This window comes from Lissotriton vulgaris, chromosome 5 (assembly GCF_964263255.1).
Source record: "Lissotriton vulgaris chromosome 5, aLisVul1.2, whole genome shotgun sequence".
Classification (NCBI taxonomy): domain Eukaryota; kingdom Metazoa; phylum Chordata; class Amphibia; order Caudata; family Salamandridae; genus Lissotriton; species Lissotriton vulgaris.
The window spans coordinates 574,038,622-574,060,388 of NC_141693.1; the positions used below are offsets into that span (position 1 = coordinate 574,038,622).

Genomic DNA, 21,767 nt, shown 5'->3' on the forward strand with positions numbered 1-21,767 from the left:
TGATATGATAAAAATGCAAACACAAGTGTGGGTAGTGCATGGACTGCCCTCTGGTAAAGCTAGTCCGAATACCTATCTACCAAACTGCAATTTTCTAATTTCCGACATACAAACTTTGTACAAATATGACATAAGTATTTGATATTGCTTACAGAAATTAGAATCAGTCTTTTTTGCATCTGCGCTTGTGATTTATGTAAATATTGACACTTTTTTTTCACTTTCAGTTAGCAACATGGGACTCTTCAAGGGGCCTGAACGGGAGTCTGCAGGAGACGCAGCTGAACAACGATTTGCAAGGACTGACACTCAAAGTAGTGACTGTATTGGTATGGTCATGTTTAATTTTATTTTCTTTCTCAATATGTCTTATTTATATGTATGTTCTTCAAATAGATTCATTTTAGGGCTAGATGAAATTTCGAACCTCCACCCTTGAACTTTCTACTTTGCCCAGATGGTGAGGTTTTCTGAGTATATTAGTTAGGCACAGAATATTTTTTTGCAAAAGGCATGAGAGAACAAGAGACCCACTTAAACATCATTACTCAACCGGATGGTCTTTTTAGCTGCTTGAGAGATAAGAGGAAGGAAGCAATCACAAATTTAGTTCAATACAGTGTAACCAATCTAGTCACACAATAATCTACTCAACAACTAAATCTGAGATTAATAAGGTTTCATTTTAAATTCAGAAAAGATTGAAATAAATACATCTTAACATCACTGTATAGAATACAGAACAAATAGAATAAATCCAAACCTCCTGAACAGATTTACCCTATATAACAAGAAGCATACAACCAATTCTGTTATGACAATGCAAGTAATCAGGAACAAGAACTGGGTATTAAATTGTATCAAATGATTTTCAACTGTAAGCTTGAGCACGCTATATCTCTCCCTACACTACCTTAAAAGGGACAACCCTAAACTAAGAAGTATTGAATAAGAATGAAAATTATAAAGGTATCAGCTGTCAGAGTCTTCAGTAGAAGAAATTTGAACAAGGTGTCAAGCAACATGAAGCTACTCACAGCAGCAGAAGTCTGTACCTCATGAAATCCTAAGATGTCTCTCTGACCCTCACTACGTTTCAGCAAAATACATTAGTTGCACTCAAAGTAAATCATGTGTTCGTCTCCAGCAGCGTTCCAAAATTCCAGCACAAATTGGTTACTGACAACACCTTTCCCACATCAAGAAGTTGCTACCTCATTCACCCTTGGCTATTCTTTTCCTCCTCCATGAGAATTCGCCTTCTTGCTCATTACAGAGATTCTCCTTGCCAAGATCCATATTGTCATACCTGTCTACCTAGCTAAAACAAAAACCCTTCTAGCTAAAAAGGCTTTGTCCGCACCTGCAATAGAAACAATATTACAAGCAAATACACTCAACATTGAACATTAAATATGAATTACTTATTATACTTCAAACATGAGATTGTACTGAAACTATTCTGGAGGCCCAAGAATTATCATAACTTAATAGTGCATAGGATTACAAATATGTGCACATTTCTACGTACATAGCAAATTCAACTACTTAATGCATGAATAAATTGCAAGGGGTTAATAAAATTTAATTTTACATACATCAACATGAATATAATTTCTTGTTACAGGTATAACTACTTAAACATTTGTCTACACATTCGCTTATTTCTTCAGTTTCACAAAGACACACATCTAAACATTAACTTCTCCTACAATATAAATATGTAAATGCTACAAAAACCATTATTAATGTAATTTCTAAGCACACAGTTTATGTCTCTTACGTTTTCACGTGGAGTACTTTAAATATACAATACCCATCTTTTCTTAGTAACATAAATCGCACAGAATATATTTGAGTGCTAAGTATGCATGATTATGAAGCACTCCTACGGTATCTTAAAGTAGGATCGACATTACATTGCTCCAATGTCCCCTCGGATGGTGTATCAAGCCATCACCTAATCTCTTACTTTCATATTTTGATCTTATCAGATTAACTAATCTAAACCGTTGTTGCGGCAATTGCCTTTTGTCTGAATTCTTCAAAATGTTTCATTCAATGGTAATAATCACTCTGCCTCTTCTCCATCACTATATCTTCTCTTTTACAGGATATTAGTTTCTTTGCCTTATATCTCTTGTGCACTTCCACTGTCAATATCACAACCACAACACAAAGAGCAATGATCAATAGAGGCTTCAAGATGGATCTACAAACACTACTTCCCAAATTTGCAAACTATCCACCTATCGCAATAAATCTATTTCCAGCTGAATCCCACACACCTGGGGTTGCCAATCCACTCAATTCCTTTTGTATGTCAGTAATATTCTCACTCTATTTCTGTAAATCCTTACTGGCATCCTGGATATAAGTACAACATTGTTGAACCTCCACCATCTTTTGCAAAACTATAGCCCTAATAGCAGCCATTTCAGTATTTACAAGCAACAGAGCTCCTGCAGTATTAGTGGATACCTTACCAACTACAGTAGGTAACTTTCTAATCTTAATGTCATTCAGTATCACCCCTACATTTGGTATTCTAACACCAATAATAGCTCCCACTATTTCTCCAGCACTAGCTCCTCGGTTGGACCTAGATTTTTCTTTCGAAACTGGATGATCAAAATGTTCTAAATGTTAAATCTTTGGAAATTCTACTCCTAGATAACATGTGAGATGCCATTTATTAGGCAATCTGAAATAAGAATTCTTCTAAAAAATAAACTCCAGAAATCACAGGATCACCACCGTCCAAAAATAACTTCCAAGATCCTCTGATCTCAAAGGTATGATCGCATTCATTTTTCCCTAGATAGTATAATATTCAATCTTAACATCCGGTTTGCACAGCTTTCCTTGGGGTTGCCATTCTAATGTTAATGTTCCAGAGTTACCTACTGTCTGATGATCTTTTTCTTCTTGTGACCAAATGGGAACATGTGTCTCTTTAGTTGCATTAGTCTTTATAACTCTCTACCTACCTTATACTTGATTTAAGAATTTCTTTTCAGTGTCTGTAAGAACAGAGGATATATTTTGTCTATGTGCGTAAGCAGTGTCTAACATTTTAACCAGGAAAAATATGTACTGACAGTTTCAGTATTCTGAGCATATGAATGTTGTGAGAAGTTGGCCTGATATGCAGTGCTCACTATTCTAGTGAACACTATGTATCAGTCCAGACAACCCTTATTGATTATTGGTTGTAAGTCAACCTTATAGACCAGCTATCCTAGTAGCATGGATACGAGCAGTCTAAGGTTAAAGACTCGAGAGGGCGTGTTAAGCCAGCTGTTATACCACACATATACCCCTTGAACACCAAGTGAAAGGACACCACACAAGTGTTATGAAAATAAACAGTGTATTTATTAGAATCACAACAGCCCTGTACTCTTTATGAGGACAGGGTACTAAGCACAATACAAAACTCTTACGAAAATACTTAAGTTAGCACAGTATATACAAATGCCCGAGGGGCACGGAAAACCATATACTCTGAAAGTGGAATGCGAAATTACTAGCAGGTAAGTACAGTACTAATAGGCTTTGGAATCGCTAGGACTTGACTATAGAATCGTTAGATTACTTCTAGGAGACCCAGGGGACTCGGGTGCAGAGTGTGCACTCTCACGCGTGATGCGGGACAAAGTCTATGGTAGCTAGTAAATGCAAAGTTAGTGTTCTCGGGCGAACCCGACCTGGTAGGAGGAAAACGAAAGTGGATTCTGACCCTTGGATAGTGAGGCTATGCTGGGGCACCGAAATGCCGAAGTTGCCTAGCCCAGGGGCTGCAGCTGCATAGGTCTCAAAAGACGTCGGGAATCCTTGTTGCCGGACCAGGAGCCTGGAAGAAAGAAGTTGCTGGCAGGCGACCAGTGAAGAAAGTTCGATGGATCCAAGCCTGGATCGAAGGAAGATGACACCTGAAATCAGAGGGGACCAAGTTCGAAACTACTAGCCAGTAGTCAGTGGGCACCAGGAGGGCACCGGATGGTAGCCACCTCGACTAGGTGAGTGGGTGACGCTGTGTTCGCAGATCTCACGGACCAGGAGGCGTAGTTGGCGACCAGGCTGGAGGAGCGAGCTGTCCCACGATGGATGAAGCTGTCGGCGTCGCTGGATCCAGGATTGGGCAACAAAGCCTTGGCAAATTCAAGCCCACGCGGTGGACTCAAAATGGCATCTGGAGTGGACCAGGAGGGTCCGGGGTGCCTCTCTTGAAGAAGGGAGCAAGGGCCAGTCTGGAGCAACCAGACAAGCAGCAGTGATGTCGTCGGGCGTCGTTCAGAAGGCCACAAGCCAGCCGGCTAGTAGCCAAACAACGCGGTGAGCAGGCAAAAGCAGAAGGGCCCCACGCAGATCGTGGAGATGCTGGAGGGCTGATCTTCGGTGCTGGAGCTGCTCAGGGTTGGGGCTTCTCGGACCCCAAAGCACTCACCAGTGGGTCACTCGGCGGGCTTGCTGGAAAGAAGTCGTGCAGTCTTGGCGATAGCCGGTCCCTCGAGGTCTCGTCGCACTCACGGTTCTCAGCTTGGCTGTAGAGGTGAGGAGAGGTCAGAGGTGCCAGGGAAGCCGGGTCTCGTCGAGCTGTGTCGTCGGATTCCTGAGGAAGGACTTGCAGCAGACCGCAGTGTTCTTAAGATGGTGCCTGCGGATGCAGGGTGACTACTCCTTAGTCACAAGGGAGAATCTTGAAGAAGAAATCTTGAAGTCCTTTTCGCAGAAAGTCGTGTCTTGATTCCAAAGATGATCTAATTTGAACAGGGGGCCCGCTCCTATCTTTATACTAAGAAAAGGGGCTGACCCGGTGACTAGGTCCTGCCTATGGGTGGGACTAGGAGGGGGGTGGTTACACCCCTCTCCCATGCCGGACTTTCCCCAGGCCAGGGGCTGGTGTGCCCCTGGAACTGGTTCTGACCGGCCTATGCGTAGTGAGCACTGGGGTGCCACTCAGCAGTCACCTTCCTGTAAAGCCCTGCCTACCCAGGATACACAAAACCCTGTCTGGGACGGTGCTAGCACCGCCCCTGACAGGAAACCCTTTGTCCAGGCTCCCCTCGCTGGAAGGACTCCCAGCTGCAGGGGGTCAGACTCGTGTCTGTGGTGGCAGCATCCATTTTGTGGAGCTGAGGCTTCGTTTAACTTTAACCGGGGTTCACAGTTACATACATGTCGTGTCCCTCTAGAAGGGTGGAATGCTAACCCCGTCGCCAGAATTGGCGAGGGGTTAGTATTCCAATTCGTATGACACCTTACTCGACATGTTTTGATAAAGCAATACCAAAGATAGCATTTAACCGCGAGGATTATAATGCACTTAAGAGTATATGGTATGCGTTATCATGGAACAGCTATTAGGACTTGGTTCCGCAAGCTGCAGACAGGCTCAGCTCATGCCAGAGCACCATCTCACACGATTCCAAGCACTCTGCCTTCAGGATTGTCAAGGCCTGCCATAGGAGTGACTGATAGGAATCTGTGTGTCCATTTTTAGGGTTAGATATAGGTATACTATATCTAAAGCAAAGGGTGATTACACCACCTTGCCCCAGCTGTCGTGCAGCCAGTTGTGTCAGATTTAGATGGCCATCCAGGTGTGGCATAATACATGCTTCAGCCCCTGGTAGGCCCTGGGTACACCTATGCCCTGAGTTACAGGGTCTGATAAGGTGGCCCAGTTCCAATTGGAAATGTACCTAAGGTACATGGAATCCATTTTACAGAGAGAGCAGTAGGCCTGGGGTCCTGATTGGCAGGGTCCCAGGTCGACTATGTCAGAAACCAGCTAAAACACAGGCCAAAAAGTTGGGGGCAACCATAGTCAGGAGGTACCTTCCTACACAACCCCCCCCCCCCCCCCAAACAAAAGGAGATAAGGCTATCCTTGTCCAGGTAAGCCTCTATTACCTAAGTGGCCATATAAGGAAGGACCAGCTCTGGCTTGGTTTCCCCCTGTGTCATGGTCCACTAAGCAACCCCTCACCCTAAGGGTATCTGAGGGCCTCAACCATAGGGAATCTCTGACTCTGGTGTGTCTTGGGAAAGAAAAAGGCTGATGCTGGGATGGAGTGCTGAAGTGAGGCTCCTCTACCTTTGGGCTCAACTTCCTCCAATCACCATCCATCATGGGTGCCTTTTTTTCCTTAGATGAGATGCGCTGTGCTCTCAGGGTCAGCCTCTGGCTACCTAAAGCTGGAGGCTGAGTCCCTCTGTTTGGCTTACTGGAGGGACAGGTCAGGTCTGGGGTTTTTAGGCCCCATGTTTGGCTGTGCCCAACAGTGTCCAGCTGTGGGAGGTCCCTAACTACTTTTAAGGGGGATCCCTCAGGAGTCTGATTTATTTTCACTTGGCTAGGTTTACCAGCTTCAGTGATCCTAATCTGCTGATTAAGGAGTTCTTTTGGACAGGGGGCCCTTTGAGGTCCACCACTGGCCTCCCTGACCTCCACAGCCCTGGGCTGACTGAGGCAGGGTAGAGAGGGGCAGGTTACCTGCTCCAGACTGGGTCCCACCTTGGAAGGGTCCACTGACATCAGGGGCTCTGCCAGGCTAGGCCTGACTACCTCTGGGGCAGTTCCTTCACAAGGGGTCAGATCAGTTCCCTGAGGAAGCTGATCCTTTCCTAGAGTCTGGTGGGAGGGAGATTTCTCTTCCTCCTCAATGCTCTCTGTCTGAGTGGAGTGATCCATTGTTTCAGGCTTCACAACACTATCTGTTTGAGTGGAGGCTGAGACCATTACAGCCTTGCCAACTTTTTCAGGAGGGCACTCCGTTTGTGTTTGGGCTGTGACTGTCACAGCCCTCCTATCCTGTTCAGGAAAGTCTGTCTGAGCCTGGGCAGTGACTACCACTGCTCTTCCAACCTTTTCAGGGAGGAAAGGTGCTTGGACTGGGGCTGTAGTTATCACTGCCCCACTAACCTTTCTGGGTAGGCCTATCATTCTGGAGTGAGTTTCTTGCTCCACCTCAGCCCATGCTGAGATTTCCAGGTCATTCCCCAGTAAGCAATCTACAGGTAGGGTGTCTGTCACTGCCACTCTCATGGGCCCTGTGACATTACCCCAGCTGAGCTCAATTACTGCCATGGAATGCCTTCTTTTCACTCCATGAACGTCTGTCACCTGATAAGTGAAACCAGGGGTCAGTTGAGCAGAGGGGACCAGATGGTCAATCACCATGGTGATGCTGGCCCCTGTGTCTCTGTATGCCTCAACTTTCTGACCATTGATAAGGGGCTCCTGTCTATACTTTCCCAAAATGTGGGAACCAGTAGTGAAGTTGGCAAACCCCAAGCCAGTCTCACAGACAAGAGTTGTTTCAGGGGACCTGGCTAGGCCATAGTCCACCTGGTTTCCCAAAGTAATGCCCACCACATTCTTGGGGGCACTCCCACCACCTGGGGGATTACCACTAGTGGTAACAGGAGGTCTGGTAGTATTACCTTGGGGGTATGTTTTCCTTATTGCTATTTTTAGGGCAACTGGCATCACTTTTGTAATGGCCCACCTGTTTACAGGTATGGCAATAAGGTTTCTTTTGGGTTTTGGGAGAAGTAGGGGACCCACCCTTGTCAGAGGATTTTTGGGGCCCTGTGGTTTGATCAGCAGATTTATTCCCACCCTTCTCTTGAGGCTTGGTTGATTCCTTCTTTTGGTCACCACCCTGGTTCTTAGGCCTGACCCTGGTTCTGACCCATTTGTCTGCCCTCTTACCCAATTCCTGTGGAGAGGTTAGATCAGAGTCTACCAGGTGCTGGTGTAATAACTGGTTCTGACAATTACTTAAGATTTGCTCCCTCATAATTAGATTGTACAATCCTTTAAAATCAGTAACCTTACTTCCCAGTAGCCAGCCTTCAAAAGCCTTAGTGGCACAATCAACAAAGTCAGTCCAATCCTGAGACTGAGTTTTCTGGGTGTCTCTGAACATCATCCTGTACTATTCAGTGGTTAAACCAAACCCATCAACCAGTGTATTCTTCAGGACTTGGTAATTGTTAGCATCCTCAACTCTAGTAGTGAGGAGCTTATCTCTACCTTTACCTTCAAAGGAGAGCCACAAGATAGCTGCCCACTGACTTTGGGGAACACCCTGCACAGTGCAGGCCCTCTCCAAAGCAGTAATCCATTTGTGGATGTCATCCCCTTGTTTAAAGGGGGGCACTATCTTATTCAGGTGCTTTGTATCAAAACTCCTTTCCCTATTGCTAGGTATATTGCTGCCACCAGTGGGTTTTGACCCACTCAATTCTTGCTCTCTAGCAAAGGCAAGTCTTTCTTTGGCCAGGGCAAGTTCTTCCCTTTCAATCCTCAGATTGACTTCCCTTTCCTTGGCTTCATAGATTCTCCTCTGAGGGGAGGTCATCCTCCTCAGAGCAGAGGCCTGAGAGCCATTGGTTTGAATGGATCTGTTAGAGCCTCTTGATAGAGACCTAACTCGTCCACTCCCAATGTTAAGCTGGCCTGAGTTGGGCCCCAGGAGTCTCCTAGTACCATTCTCATGCCTGCTTAAGTTGGACCTGGTTAGTCTACTGACTTCTACCTGTCCCTTATCTGCCTCATCCCCTGACAACTCATCCTCATCCTCATCCTCAGCATCATATGCCTCCTGGAGGGGATGGTCATGGTTATCACAGGGACCCTGTAAGGAGGGCATACTCCCATCTGGATTAGAAGGGTCTGGGTTACCAGCCCTCCTGGCATCATAGGTCTCCAAGAGACCAATCAGAAAGGGAATTGTAGGGTTAGAACCCTGTTTTAACTTCCTGGATGTGCAGATTTGCCTCATCTCCTGGAAGCTAAGAGCAGCATATCTGGAAGTGGCCTGTGGAAGGTCCACAACCACAAGAGGGGTCTCTGAAGACTCTCCGTGGTTAGCCATGCTTCTAGTGTGGTGTAAGTGATGCACCTACCTACACTATTTGTTTGCCTACTGATCCCTTGCTAAGAGTTGCAGCCAAGGTGTGCTAAGCCTTGAGGAGCTGCAACAGCTGGTTCAGTAGAACTCAGAGTATTCTAAGCTTAGTTATATGTACCTAACAGTACTTATGTGATCTTTCAACAAGATATTCTTAGGATACGTGTGGTAAAACAACAGCAAGCTCAAATCCCAACCGCTGCTCACCAATGTGAGAAGTTGGCCTGATATGCAGTGCTCACTATTCTAGTGAACACTATGTATCAGTCCAGACAACCCTTATTGATGATTGGTTGTAAGTCAACCTTATAGACCAGCTATCCTAGTAGCATGGATACGAGCAGTCTAAGGCTAAAGACTCGAGAGGGCGTGTTAAGCCAGCTGTTATACCACACATATACCCCTTGAACACCAAGTGAAAGGACACCACACAAGTGTTATGAAAATAAACAGTGTATTTATTAGAATCACAACAGCCCTGTACTCTTTATGAGGACAGGGTACTAAGCACAATACAAAACTCTTACGAAAATACTTGAGTTAGCACAGTATATACAAATGCCCGAGGGGCACGGAAAACCATATACTCTGAAAGTGGAATGCGAAATTACTAGCAGGTAAGTACAGTACTAATAGGCTTTGGAATCGCTAGGACTTGACTATAGAATCGTTAGATTATTTCTAGGAGACCCAGGGGACTCGGGTGCAGAGTGTGCACTCTCACGCGTGATGCGGGACAAAGTCTATGGTAGCTAGTAAATGCAAAGTTAGTGTTCTCAGGCGAACCCGACCTGGTAGGAGGAAAACGAAAGTGGATTCTGACCCTTGGATAGTGAGGCTATGCTGGGGCACCGAAATGCCGAAGTTACCTAGCCCAGGGGCTGCAGCTGCATAGGTCTCAAAAGACGTCGGGAATCCTCGTTGCCGGGCCAGGAGCCTGGAAGAAAGAAGTTGCTGGCAGGCGACCAGTGAAGAAAGTTCGATGGATCCAAGCCTGGATCGAAGGAAGATGACACCTGAAAGCAGAGGGGACCAAGTTCGAGACTACTAGCCAGTAGTCAGTGGGCACCAGGAGGGCACCGGATGGTAGCCACCTCGACTAGGTGAGTGGGTGACGCTGTGTTCGCAGATCTCACGGACCAGGAGGCGTTGTCGGCGACCAGGCTGGAGGAGCGAGCTGTCCCACGATGGATGAAGCTGTCGGCGTCTCTGGACCCAGGATTGGGCAACAAAGCCTTGGCAAATTCAAGCCCACGCGGTGGACTCAAAATGGCGTCTGGAGTGGACCAGGAGGGTCCGGGGTGCCTCTCTTGAAGAAGGAAGCAAGGGCCAGTCTGGAGCAACCAGACAAGCAGCAGTGATGTCGTCGGGCGTCGTTCAGAAGGCCACAAGCCAGCCGGCTAGTAGCCAAACAACGCGGTGAGCAGGCAAAAGCAGAAGGGCCCCACGCAGATCGTGGAGATGCTGGAGGGCTGATCTTCGGTGCTGGAGCTGCTCAGGGTTGGGGCTTCTCGGACCCCAAAGCACTCACCAGTGGGTCACTCGGCGGGCTTGCTGGAAAGAAGTCGTGCAGTCTTGGCGATAGCCGGTCCCTCGAGGTCTCGTCGCACTCACGGTTCTCAGCTTGGCTGTAGAGGTGAGTAGAGGTCAGAGGTGCCAGGGAAGCCGGGTCTCGTCGAGCTGTGTCATCGGATTCCTGAGGAAGGACTTGCAGCAGACCGCAGTGTTCTTAAGATGGTGCCTGCGGATGCAGGGTGACTACTCCTTAGTCACAAGGGAGAATCTTGAAGAAGAAATCTTGAAGTCCTTTTCGCAGAAAGTCGTGTCTTGATTCCAAAGATGATCTAATTTGAACAGGGGGCCCGCTCCTATCTTTATACTAAGAAAAGGGGCTGACCCGGTGACTAGGTCCTGCCTATGGGTGGGACTAGGAGGGGGGTGGTTACACCCCTCTCCCATGCCGGACTTTCCCCAGGCCAGGGGCTGGTGTGCCCCTGGAACTGGTTCTGACCGGCCTATGCGTAGTGAGCACCGGGGTGCCACTCAGCAGTCACCTTCCTGTAAAGCCCTGCCTACCCAGGATACACAAAACCCTGTCTGGGACGGTGCTAGCACCGCCCCTGGCAGGAAACCCTTTGTCCAGGCTCCCCTCACTGGAAGGACTCCCAGCTGCAGGGGGTCAGATTCGTGTCTGTGGTGGCAGCATCCATTTTGTGGAGCTGAGGCTTCGTTTAACTTTAACCGGGGTTCACAGTTACATACATGTCGTGTCCCTCTAGAAGGGTGGAATGCTAACCCCGTCGCCAGAATTGGCGAGGGGTTAGTATTCCAATTCGTATGACACCTTACTCGACATGTTTTGATAAAGCAATACCAAAGATAGCATTTAACCGCGAGGATTATAATGCACTTAAGAGTATATGGTATGCGTTATCATGGAACAGCTATTAGGACTTGGTTCCGCAAGCTGCAGACAGGCTCAGCTCATGCCAGAGCACCATCTCACACGATTCCAAGCACTCTGCCTTCAGGATTGTCAAGGCCTGCCATAGGAGTGACTGATAGGAATCTGTGTGTCCATTTTTAGGGTTAGATATAGGTATACTATATCTAAAGCAAAGGGTGATTACACCACCTTGCCCCAGCTGTCATGCAGCCAGTTGTGTCAGATTTAGATGGCCATCCAGGGGTGGCATAATACATGCTTCAGCCCCTGGTAGGCCCTGGGTACACCTATGCCCTGAGTTACAGGGTCTGATAAGGTGGCCCAGTTCCAATTGGAAATGTACCTAAGGTACATGGAATCCATTTTACAGAGAGAGCAGTAGGCCTGGGGTCCTGATTGGCAGGGTCCCAGGTCGACTATGTCAGAAACCAGCTAAAACACAGGCCAAAAAGTTGGGGGCAACCATAGTCAGGAGGTACCTTCCTACAAATGTCTATTCAAGTGTTTGATTAAAAGATAAATATAAAAGATAAATATAAAACAACACAATCTTAATTAGAATCGTAGTACTGGAAATGACCCTTTCCATAGAAAAGACTCAGCATCAAAAGGGATACCATAAAAACAGGTATATGTGACAGTAAGTAATGCCTTCAGCTACTGAAGCAGGTTACTACATACAAGCATACCAATATCTGGCTTCCATAGTATCGGTATACTCATAAAGCAACCTAGTGTAAGCGTTTCATGTGTCATCTCCTCTAGATAAATCTGCGTGTACATACTGCTCTCTTATTGAGTATATATATCTCCATCTATTTTGTGTGAGGATTTCTGCTAAGGCGTATGTTGCTCTTCTACAGCGCTAGTGGAATCTGAATATAATTCTACAAGCAGTATGATTAAGCTCAATACTATACTTGTGATTAATGCACCTATTATGTACATACATTTATGATTAGGTTTATTAGTTTCCATGCTATTTAGACTCTGCCCAAGTGGGTAGAGAAGTAGCAGTAACAGAACCGTTTGTGCTGGTCTCCACCTAAGCAAACAACAAAATCAGTCTTTATCTATTTCAATTTTATTTACAAATGTATGTACAATCTTCATGAGGCTTCCTTATCCCTACTCCATGTTCTTCTAGATTGCAACCCTAATTTGTATTCTTCTTCCACTTGGGCCCACAAAATCTTTTTAAGCAACTCAACAAAGTTAATTTAACATCTCTGAAGATAAAGTGACGAAGTTCAATAATGAACATTTCTAATATCATTATATTTAATCCATTAACGAGCACACACAATTCCATTGAATCTAGATAGGGAAATTCCTTCAGTATTAGGTGCCCCAAAGCAAGCAGTCTTGTAGGGCAAGGTAGTACAAACGTAAGAAGAACGATCAGATCAAGTTCCAAAAGCTTCAGATGAACATCCACTATTATTCCAGAATCTCCAAAATTCAACCTCACTGTCATGTCAGGAGAAGAATATCGCTGACAAGGCACCATCGATCTCTTGGACCTTCTTAGATCACTTTTACCTTCACTCAGCTTGAATTATCCAGATGATTCAACAAATGTTCTTACAGAAGACAATTTCAGTCTTATCCTCACTTGATTTCTTAGCCAACTTTCCTCTACTCCAACTCATACTCCCAGAGCTCTAGTTCCTTCATGGAAGTCTGGATCTGACTTATTCGCCACCACTGTATCAGCTTCTTCTGAGTCGGCTTAAGCTTCTGTCTCATCTGAACCCCCTCAGATCGTTCTAGTGCTGTCTCAGGCTCTTCCTGGTCCCCTACAGCTCAGCTGACTTCTTCCTGTGGCCTCTCGACCACTTCTGGTCTCTCATCAGGGAGAGGTGCTGTTGCTTCATCAAGAGGACACAGGACCCTATGAGTGTGGGATGCGTGCACCCTGTTAGGTAGGCCACTACACTTCACAGTAATCTTATTAACACAGACCATGCCAAAGGTACTCTAGACAGTACTTTCTCACATGCTTTTTCACGACAACAGAGGCTTCGTGGCTGAGGTCATGACACTGCTCCTGATGTGGCGGGTTGTAGCCACTCCAACCTGGTGAGATATTGAATGAACCACATCGGCCAATCTTTTACAGTAGTCAAGCACCAAATCATCCGTGATGTTTAAAAGCATATTCGCAGGCACAGTAGGCAATCACATAGCTCTTCCCATGATGATCTCATGGGGTGACATTCCTGTCCTTCCATCAGGCACACTGCAAAGTCTCATTAGCACAATAGGCAAAGTATTGCGCCATTTCAGAGATGTCTAAGCACACACTTTAGCCAACTCGCATTTTAGAATAGCCATTGACCTGTTCCACAATTCCTGAAGCTTCTGGCTGATAACTGCAATGCAATCTCTGCTCTACCTGCAATGCTGCACACAACATTCTCAGAACCTCATTATTAGAATGAGTACCTCGGTCTGATTCTAAAGAGGTTAAAAATTTGAATCTCAGAATGAGTTGCCTCAATAACATCTTATCTAACATGAGGCTATCCACCTCTACCTCAAGCCTCAGCCATCACTTGAAACTTTGGGTTAAAGCAGGTTAAACAACCTCACCTTGTCATCTCTTGTTACGTGCGTTGACTCGCGATAATGTTTCACCATCTATGGCAACAAACTATTGGGCAGTACTAGTTTTTCATCTCCTAAAACCCAAATTTCATTATCTCATTTCACATATCCTGCTCTAATCCAACTCTTCATCAGTAACTTCCTCTTGCAATCTCTTCACTTCATACCATGTATCAGCAATTGCCATTAATAGGTTGAAATTGGTTTCATCTGCTCCCTCATTTGTGTATTCACCATTGAAAGTGCAGACATTTAGGGCATGATAACGTGCAACCTCATCTGATTAATGATGCCCAACTATGACTAAATTGTTTCGCTTACAATGGGCCCAACATTTGGCAACTGTAATCTGGTTAGGCATTTGTAGAACCTCTAACAGTTTTCTGACATTTTCTCCATTGCGAATGGGGGACCCTGATGAGTTCATGAATCCCCATTGGGAGCATAAGTGTTCAAAGTCGTGAACAACACCAAAGCAATACTGGCTATCTGTGAATATTGTCACCCTCAGCTGGTCTGAACCACAGCATGCTTGTGTAAGAGCAATCAATGTGGGTACCTGCGCCGAGAATACTCCTTAAAAAATGGCAGCTTCCACCACTCCTGTCACAGTACAGACAGCATAGGCATTCCTCAGATTTCCCTCAGTGTCCCTTAGACAGGAGCCATCCAAAAATAGGGTGTATTCAGACTCAGGTAATGGCTTGTCAATTATATTAGGACGTGGCTTGGTGCACAGATCAGTGACATTGAGATAGTCATGTTCTATTTTGATCCCATCCAAATCACAATCAGGTAATAGAAATAAAGTAGCAGGGTTCAGAACTGAACATCTCTTCAGGGTTCCAGTCTCAGCAGCTACGATAGTCTGCTCATATCTAGTGAGCCTACTATTTGTCAAATGCTGAGTATGTGTTCTGGTCAACAATGTTTTAACAGAGTGTGGCAAATAAACTGTCAAAGGGTGATCCATCACAATCCTCTTGCATCTCTCTAAGCAGACACCTGTTGCCGCAACGGATTTGAAACATCCAGGGAATGCTGACACTACTGGATCTAACGTATCTAAGAAGTAGGCAACCTATTGTCCAGCATCAGGATCTGAAATATCACACCACCATCTTGGCACCTTCTAGCTGCCCCCCTGAGTGCTACTTATGTGGGTTGTACAATCAGTGCTGCAGGCCAGTAGTAGCATTTAATCTACAGGCCCTAGGTAAATGTAGTACCAGTTTACTAGGATCTTATAAGCAAATTAAATATGTTGATTCGGTATAAGCCAATGTTACCATGTGTAGGAGGGACAAGACAAGTCCTTTAGCACTGTTAATAGTCCTAAGGCTAGCAAAAACAAGATCCGCAAAAATGGAGGAGAAAGGCAAAGAGTTTGGGGATAACATTCCTATGGGTGACAGGTATAAAAGTGCTCTTCTGTGGGTACAGTCTCCAACACACTCCTTTCCAATAAGTGCTCCAGTAGAAAACAGGATATGTACTGCATGATAACATTAAGGTCTTTACAGCATGGTGACAGTATATTCACTGGCTTTATTAGCCCCACAACATTTCACTTTCCATTTCTGACAGGTCTCTATTTTGTAGAAAATATAGAGGTTATTCATTATATGGAGGTCTGCAGTGTCTGCTGTTTTTAAGAATGTCAGAAATGTGACCCACCCTTCATTTACCACAGGGTTTATCCACTCTCAGTTAGCTTTGGGTAACTTTTATCACATTTGGCTCTTTTCTCCAAAGATTTGTGTGGACACCAGAGTATCCTGACTGGAGGGTGGTGGGTTATGGCATGTGAATCCAGTCATGTTACCAGGTCAGCGAAACCTGGAAGGCTAATGGTCAGTGAAGCAAAGGTGGAAGGTCATCTGATGGAGAAGGATGCTGCCTCACTAAAGTATTCAAAACGGGATGAATGGAGAGCTAGAATGTTTTCTCAGCCACTGTTAATTATGCATGTTACATCCCAGTCCATTGTTTTTTTGCACACCCTGCCACTTCAGATTGGACCAACTCATAAGCAAATCAGTCTTGACCCTGCATTAATGGGAACAGTCCAGCCCAAACTACCAGGCAGGTCCTACCTGAACCATCACACAAACTACCAAGGACCAGCTTTTCCCTATTTGGTGCTCATTAGCCAGATATAGTTTGGTTCCAGTGACACATTGTACCTAAACAGGCAGAAAAAGCATTAGCCATCTGGGATTTGGTGTAGACACTATTTTGAGGTCAACTAAGTTAAGACAGTTTAAGTTGCAGAGGTAAAATGAGCAACCAGGTTCAGGGGCTTATTAGATTACTAGGAGAGACTAGGCACAGCTCCATATAAAAGGATAGGACAGAATGCAGACTCTTGTGACTGAAGCACAGCAATCTTCTGGCCTTCAGTGCGTCTGATATTCTAATGATAGGCTGGATCAGACAGCTATAAATGGGGATGCATAATACAACAACCAGCTTAAGCGCCATCTCAAATAAAGAAGGGAAGCCGGTCAAGTATGAAGAAGGATGAAGAATCTTATGGTTAGAATTTCAGCAGCCCTCTGGGTTTCAATGCACCTGCCTGATGTGGGAAACTGAAGTTCTTGAAAGTCTGCATGACTTTGTAGCTGTGGAATCCAATAAAAGCTGAGAGATGAGAACCTGCAGATGTAAAGTCTCTGCTCTGGGTTCCTGATTGTAGCTTCTGCTCTGGATGGCCGTTTTCAGGAAAAACCATCAGCTGATGTGCCACTATAGCTGTAAAGTTCCTAAGACATTTAGACAAACTATGACTTCCATTGAAAGACAATGGTGTAGAGCCCACAGTTATTCAGCACAGATGCAATAGTGTTTACTTGTAATAACACTCTCTTCCAGCTAGATATTTTTTCATGCAGCCCTCACAAGTTCAACTTGCGGCAGGCTGTATCTGAGACCATCGAGCACTGCTTGGCCGAGTCTACCTTCCCTGACAATTGAAAAAATGCTGTATAAAAGATGCAAAAAGTCAATTTGGTAGGAGATACATCAGATGAAATTGCATCACGCATTTGTAGATGAGCAACGCATTCTGATGCTAGGAGGTTTTTCAGTAATGTCTCCTTTCTTCACTATTAAGATCTAAACATTTGAATCAAAGCGCTCAGTGAAGGAAAGCTGTTGCTCCGGCTAGCATGATAAGTTTTGCTCCAGAGAGCGGCTAATTCCAAAAGTGTTTGGAGTAATTAAACTGATTTGATACACTTAATTTTTTCATTTTTGCAATTTTAAATACCTACTGTGTTTTCGTTTTTTAATAACATTTTTTAAACGTACCCCTTTTATTTGTTAACTGTATATCTTTTTGATGCATTGCAACAGTACGACAGAAAGACTTGAATTTGGTCAGCGTTTGCTGAAGGATAAGAAAGGGATTCATGTAATTCCTTTTTAGAGTGTGGGGGGGGGGGTGCTATCTATTAGACAGTTAGGCCAATTTAGTCTTAATTGATTAAATGCCTTTGGGCATTTTTCCCATCCAGCTGCCAAGCGGGATTCAGGGAATCATCTTGCTTCTGAGGCTTCTGAGATAACATTTAAGGCCACATTACAAGTAGTAGGGTGTTGGTGCAGGGGTAAGGGGCTGAATTTAAAATGTCATCTGGTCTCACTAGAACTAAATTTGCTCGTACAAGTTATTTGCCCCCGAATGGACACTACTCAGCTTAAAACAGCATCCACGTTTCAATTTGGAGCAATATTGCAGGCCATTTTCTGATCTGACTAGGTGATAAGTACAACAAATCACTGCAGGGTATAGGGTAGGGGGAATAGGCTGCCAAGGAGCAGTCTGTTGCTACATCTGGAGAGCATTCCATGCTTTTACTGCTAAATGCCAGCTATCAGGTGGAGGCTGGGCTTTGATGATGTCCAGTACCTCTGCCCATGGTTTTACCAGGTGCAAGTCAGCACCACGTAAAGCAGGCCCTGTGCTACTGTACCAAGGATTACTGTGTGAGAGAACTTCGTTTCTCCTAGGCCCATACAGAGTGCTAATCTGAAGAGATACCACTTTGCTTGACTCGTAATTAGGGCTTTAGTGGAAACCTAAAACGGTACAATGATGATAAACCTTAAATGAATTCTGTATGGGACTTTTCCCCCTGGACGATACTAGACTCAATTTGCGCATTTTTGCTACTTCATTATTATAATTAAGTCATATTTTGTTTTTGGACCACACTTGTGGCTACAGCGACCATCCTTGTTCTGGTCTATACATGAGATCAAAACTAAAAATAAAAGGCTTAATCAGCCTTCTTTGCCATCCTTGTAGGGCTTTGAGCATGTGGCCTGTTGATAACCACTTCAGTGAGTATTTAATTTACGGACTATGCTGCGGTAGAAACTTGCAAAGAGTCAGTTTATTCATGTTTTACCTCTCCTGGGAAAATTACTGCTCATCTGATATGAAGTAAAGCTACTCTTGGAGTAACCAAGGCTCCAAATTAGATTTAAGCAAATGTGATTAAATTGTGGACATGTGACATACCTCGTGCCCCAATGTGTGTCATCCCCTTTTATGCACCCCCTTTGAATTGTGGTTCTTTACTGTGCCCCCAGTGTGTGTCCATTGCATGGGATCGCTGCCTTCATATTCTGAAATTGTCTGTCTGATTCAATTCAAATTGTCTCACTGTAGACCTGCCCATCATGTCTGTGCTCCCCACACCTATATGTCCACTGCATCCCCAGTCTGTGTTCGCACCCAGGAATATGTCTCCATTCTCACCCTATTATTAGAACCTCCAGCTATGTTTCTTTAGTCTGTGCACATTCTCTCAATCAATTAATCAATAAATCAATAATTTGTAAAGCACACTACATAACTGTGAGGGTTTCAAGGCGCTGGGGGGGTGCTACTGATCGAACAGTCAGGTCTTGAGTATCCTCCTGAAGGTCAGCAGATCTTGGGTCTGTCGTAGGCTCAGTGGGAGAGTATTTCATGTCTTAGCAGCGAGGTGGGAGAAGGATCTCCCGCCTGTGGTTATTCTTTGGATGCGTGGGACGGTGGCAAGTATGAGGTGGGCGGAGCGTAGCTGGCGGTTGGGGATGTAGAAGGAGAGCCATCTGTTGAAGTAGGCTGGGCCGGTCTTGTGGAGTGCCTTGTGTGCGTGGGTGAGGAGCTTGAAGGATATCCTCTTGTGATGGGGAGCCTGTGCAGGTTTATTAGGTGGGGAGTGATGTAGCTGTGTCATGGTACGTAGAAGATCAGTCGTGCCGAGGCGTTTTGGATGCGTTGTAGTCGTTTGATGAGCTTGGTCGGGGCTCCGGTGTACAGGGCGTTTCCATAGTCGAGTCTGCTGCAGATGAGAGCCTGGGTGACTGTCTTTCTTGTATCTGTCGGGATCCATCTGTAGATCTTGCGGAGCATTTGGAGGGTGTTGAAGCAGGAGGAGGAGACGGCGTTGACTTGCTTGGTCATTGAGAGCGTTGAGTCGAGGATGTTTCCCAGATTGCGTGCGTGGTCGGTGGGTGTCTGGGCTGCTTCAGTGCCGTCGGCCACCAGGAGTCGTCCCAGGCTGAAGGGTTGAAGCTGAGGATGAGGACCTCCATCTTGTCCCAGTTCAGCTTCAGACGGCTGGTCTTCATCCAGTCAGCGATGGCCTTCATTCCTTTGTGGAGGTTGGCTTTGGCGGTGATGGGGTGCTTGGTGAGGGAGAGGATCAGCTGAGTGTCTGTGTAGGAGAGTATGTTGAGGTCGTGCTGTCGGGCTACATGTGCGAGCGGGGCCATATAAATGTTGAACAGCGTTGGGCTGAGGGTGGATCCCTGGGGTATGCCACAGATGATCTCGGAGGCTTTGGAACAGAATGGGGGGAGGCAAACGCTCTGGGTTCTGCCAGAGAGGAAGGAGGTGGTCCGATCCAGAGCCTTGTCTCTGATCCCGGCGGTGTAGACAGTGTCGATGGCGACAGAGAGGTCTAGGAGGATGAGTGCTGTGGTCTCGCCGTTGTCCAGCAGGGTCTTGATGTTGTTGGTGGAGGCGATGAGGGCATTCTCTGTGCTGTGGTTGCTGCGGAACCCTGACTGGGAAGGGCCCAGGATTCTGTTTTCTTCTAGGTATCAGGCTGGCTGTCTGTTGACGGTTTTCTCGATGACCTTGGAAGGGGAACATAGAGATGGTCCGGAGGTTCTTGAGGTCTCTTGGGTCTGCCTTAGGTTTTTTGAGTAGGGCGTTGATCTCGGCGTGTTTCCAGATCTCTGGGAAGGTCGCGGTCTTGAGGGAGAGATTGATGACGTTGCGCAGGTGGGGTGTGATGGATCTGCTTGCTCTGTTGAAGATATGGTGCGGGAATGGGTCTGACGGAGAGCCAGAGTGGATTGTGCGCATGGTCTTGATGGTTTCATCGATGCTCACGCTGGCCCAGGCTAGCAGGGGGTCGTGGTCGATGGTATGCGGAGGGTCTCTTGTTTTGCTGTCTGTTGGGGCTGTCTGGGTGTTGAAGCTGTCGTGGATGTCTGCTATCTTGCGGTGGAAAAAGGTGGTGAGAGAGTTGCACAGGGCTTGCGACGGCGGGATGTCGTTGGTGTTGGAGCTGGGTTTGGAGAGTTCCTTCACGATGTTGAAGAGCTCCTTGCTATTGTGTGCATTGTTGTCGAGGCGGTCTTTGAAGGAGGTCCTCTTGGCCGCTCACCTGAGGTGGTGGTGGTTGCAGATGGCGTCCTTGTGTGCTGTGTGGCTGTCCGGAGTTTGTTCACTGTGACATTTCTTCTCTAGTTTCCGGTAGGCTTGTTTGGAGGCTAGGAGTTCTGGGATGGACCAGCAGTCCCTCTTGCTGGTGTCTCTGTGGGGGGGTTTCTTCAGTGGAGCGAGGATGTTGGTGCAGTCCTCAATCCAGCGTCTGAGGCTGTGTGCAGTGTCGTCGGTGTTGGAGGGTTCGCTGGGTGGGCTGAGAGCGAGGTTTGTGTGTAGTTGGTCTTCGGTGAATTTGCTCCAGCAGCGGCGGTGGATCCGTTGGGTGCGGTGGTGTGTGGTGGGTTTCTGGAAGGGGAAGTGGATGCAGTGGTGGTCGGTCCAGAGGAGTTTGGTGGTGTGGCTGACGGAGAAGTGCATGCTTGAGGAGAAGACCGGGTCGAGTATTTGGCCGGCATAGTGGGTGGGTGTTGTGACGAGTTGCTTCATTCCGAGGTTGGTGAAGTTGTCGATCAGGTGTGTGGGGTTGTTGTCGTTGTTGTTCTCAAGGTGAAAGTTCAGGTCTCTGAGGAGGATGTAGTCGGTGGAGGTCAGGGCGTGCGTGCTGATCAAGTCAGCGATGGAGTAGCTGAACTGGGGGCGGGGTCCGGGGGGGGTTGGTAGACAAGGGTGCCTCTGAGGGTGGAGTTAGGGTCTGTGTGGATCTGGAAATGCATGTATTCGGTGGTGCTGAGCGGGTCGTCGGTGCTAGTCGAGACCCTGATGCTGTTCTTGTGGACAATCACCTTATCCTTACTTGCGTGCCCTTTAATCCCTGTCAGTAATTTCCTTTCCACTCTGGCCCTGATGAGTCTCTTGTTCATGTGATCCTCGCCTCTGTTCCACACTGGCTGGCCTATAGTACCCCCAGTCTGTGCTCATTCTCTTGCTGGACCCCCTGCTCTTTACCATATGACTCTTTGTTTGCTTACATGCCTTCTGCGTTGCCTGTGTTACATTCTATACTGTCTCCATGACTTGTAATCCGATATCTGCATAGACTCTTATTGTATGCTCAATCGGTTCTTCAAAACCCATAAGTAAAAAAAGATTTACATTTACAACGCCAATA

At 46.2% G+C, this 21,767-nt stretch overlaps 1 protein-coding gene across 3 annotated transcripts in view; it reads left to right on the plus strand.

Moving 5' to 3' along the window:
• GRID1 (glutamate ionotropic receptor delta type subunit 1) overlaps nt 1–21,767 on the plus strand; it is a 2,431,615-nt gene that overhangs the window by 2,018,619 nt on the left and 391,229 nt on the right. For all 3 annotated transcript variants that reach the window (XM_086920133.1, XM_086920134.1, XM_086920135.1), the window contains exon 9: nt 228–329. In XM_086920133.1, coding sequence (XP_086776259.1) covers nt 228–329 — 102 coding nt within the window. The remainder of the gene's footprint in view (nt 1–227; nt 330–21,767) is intronic.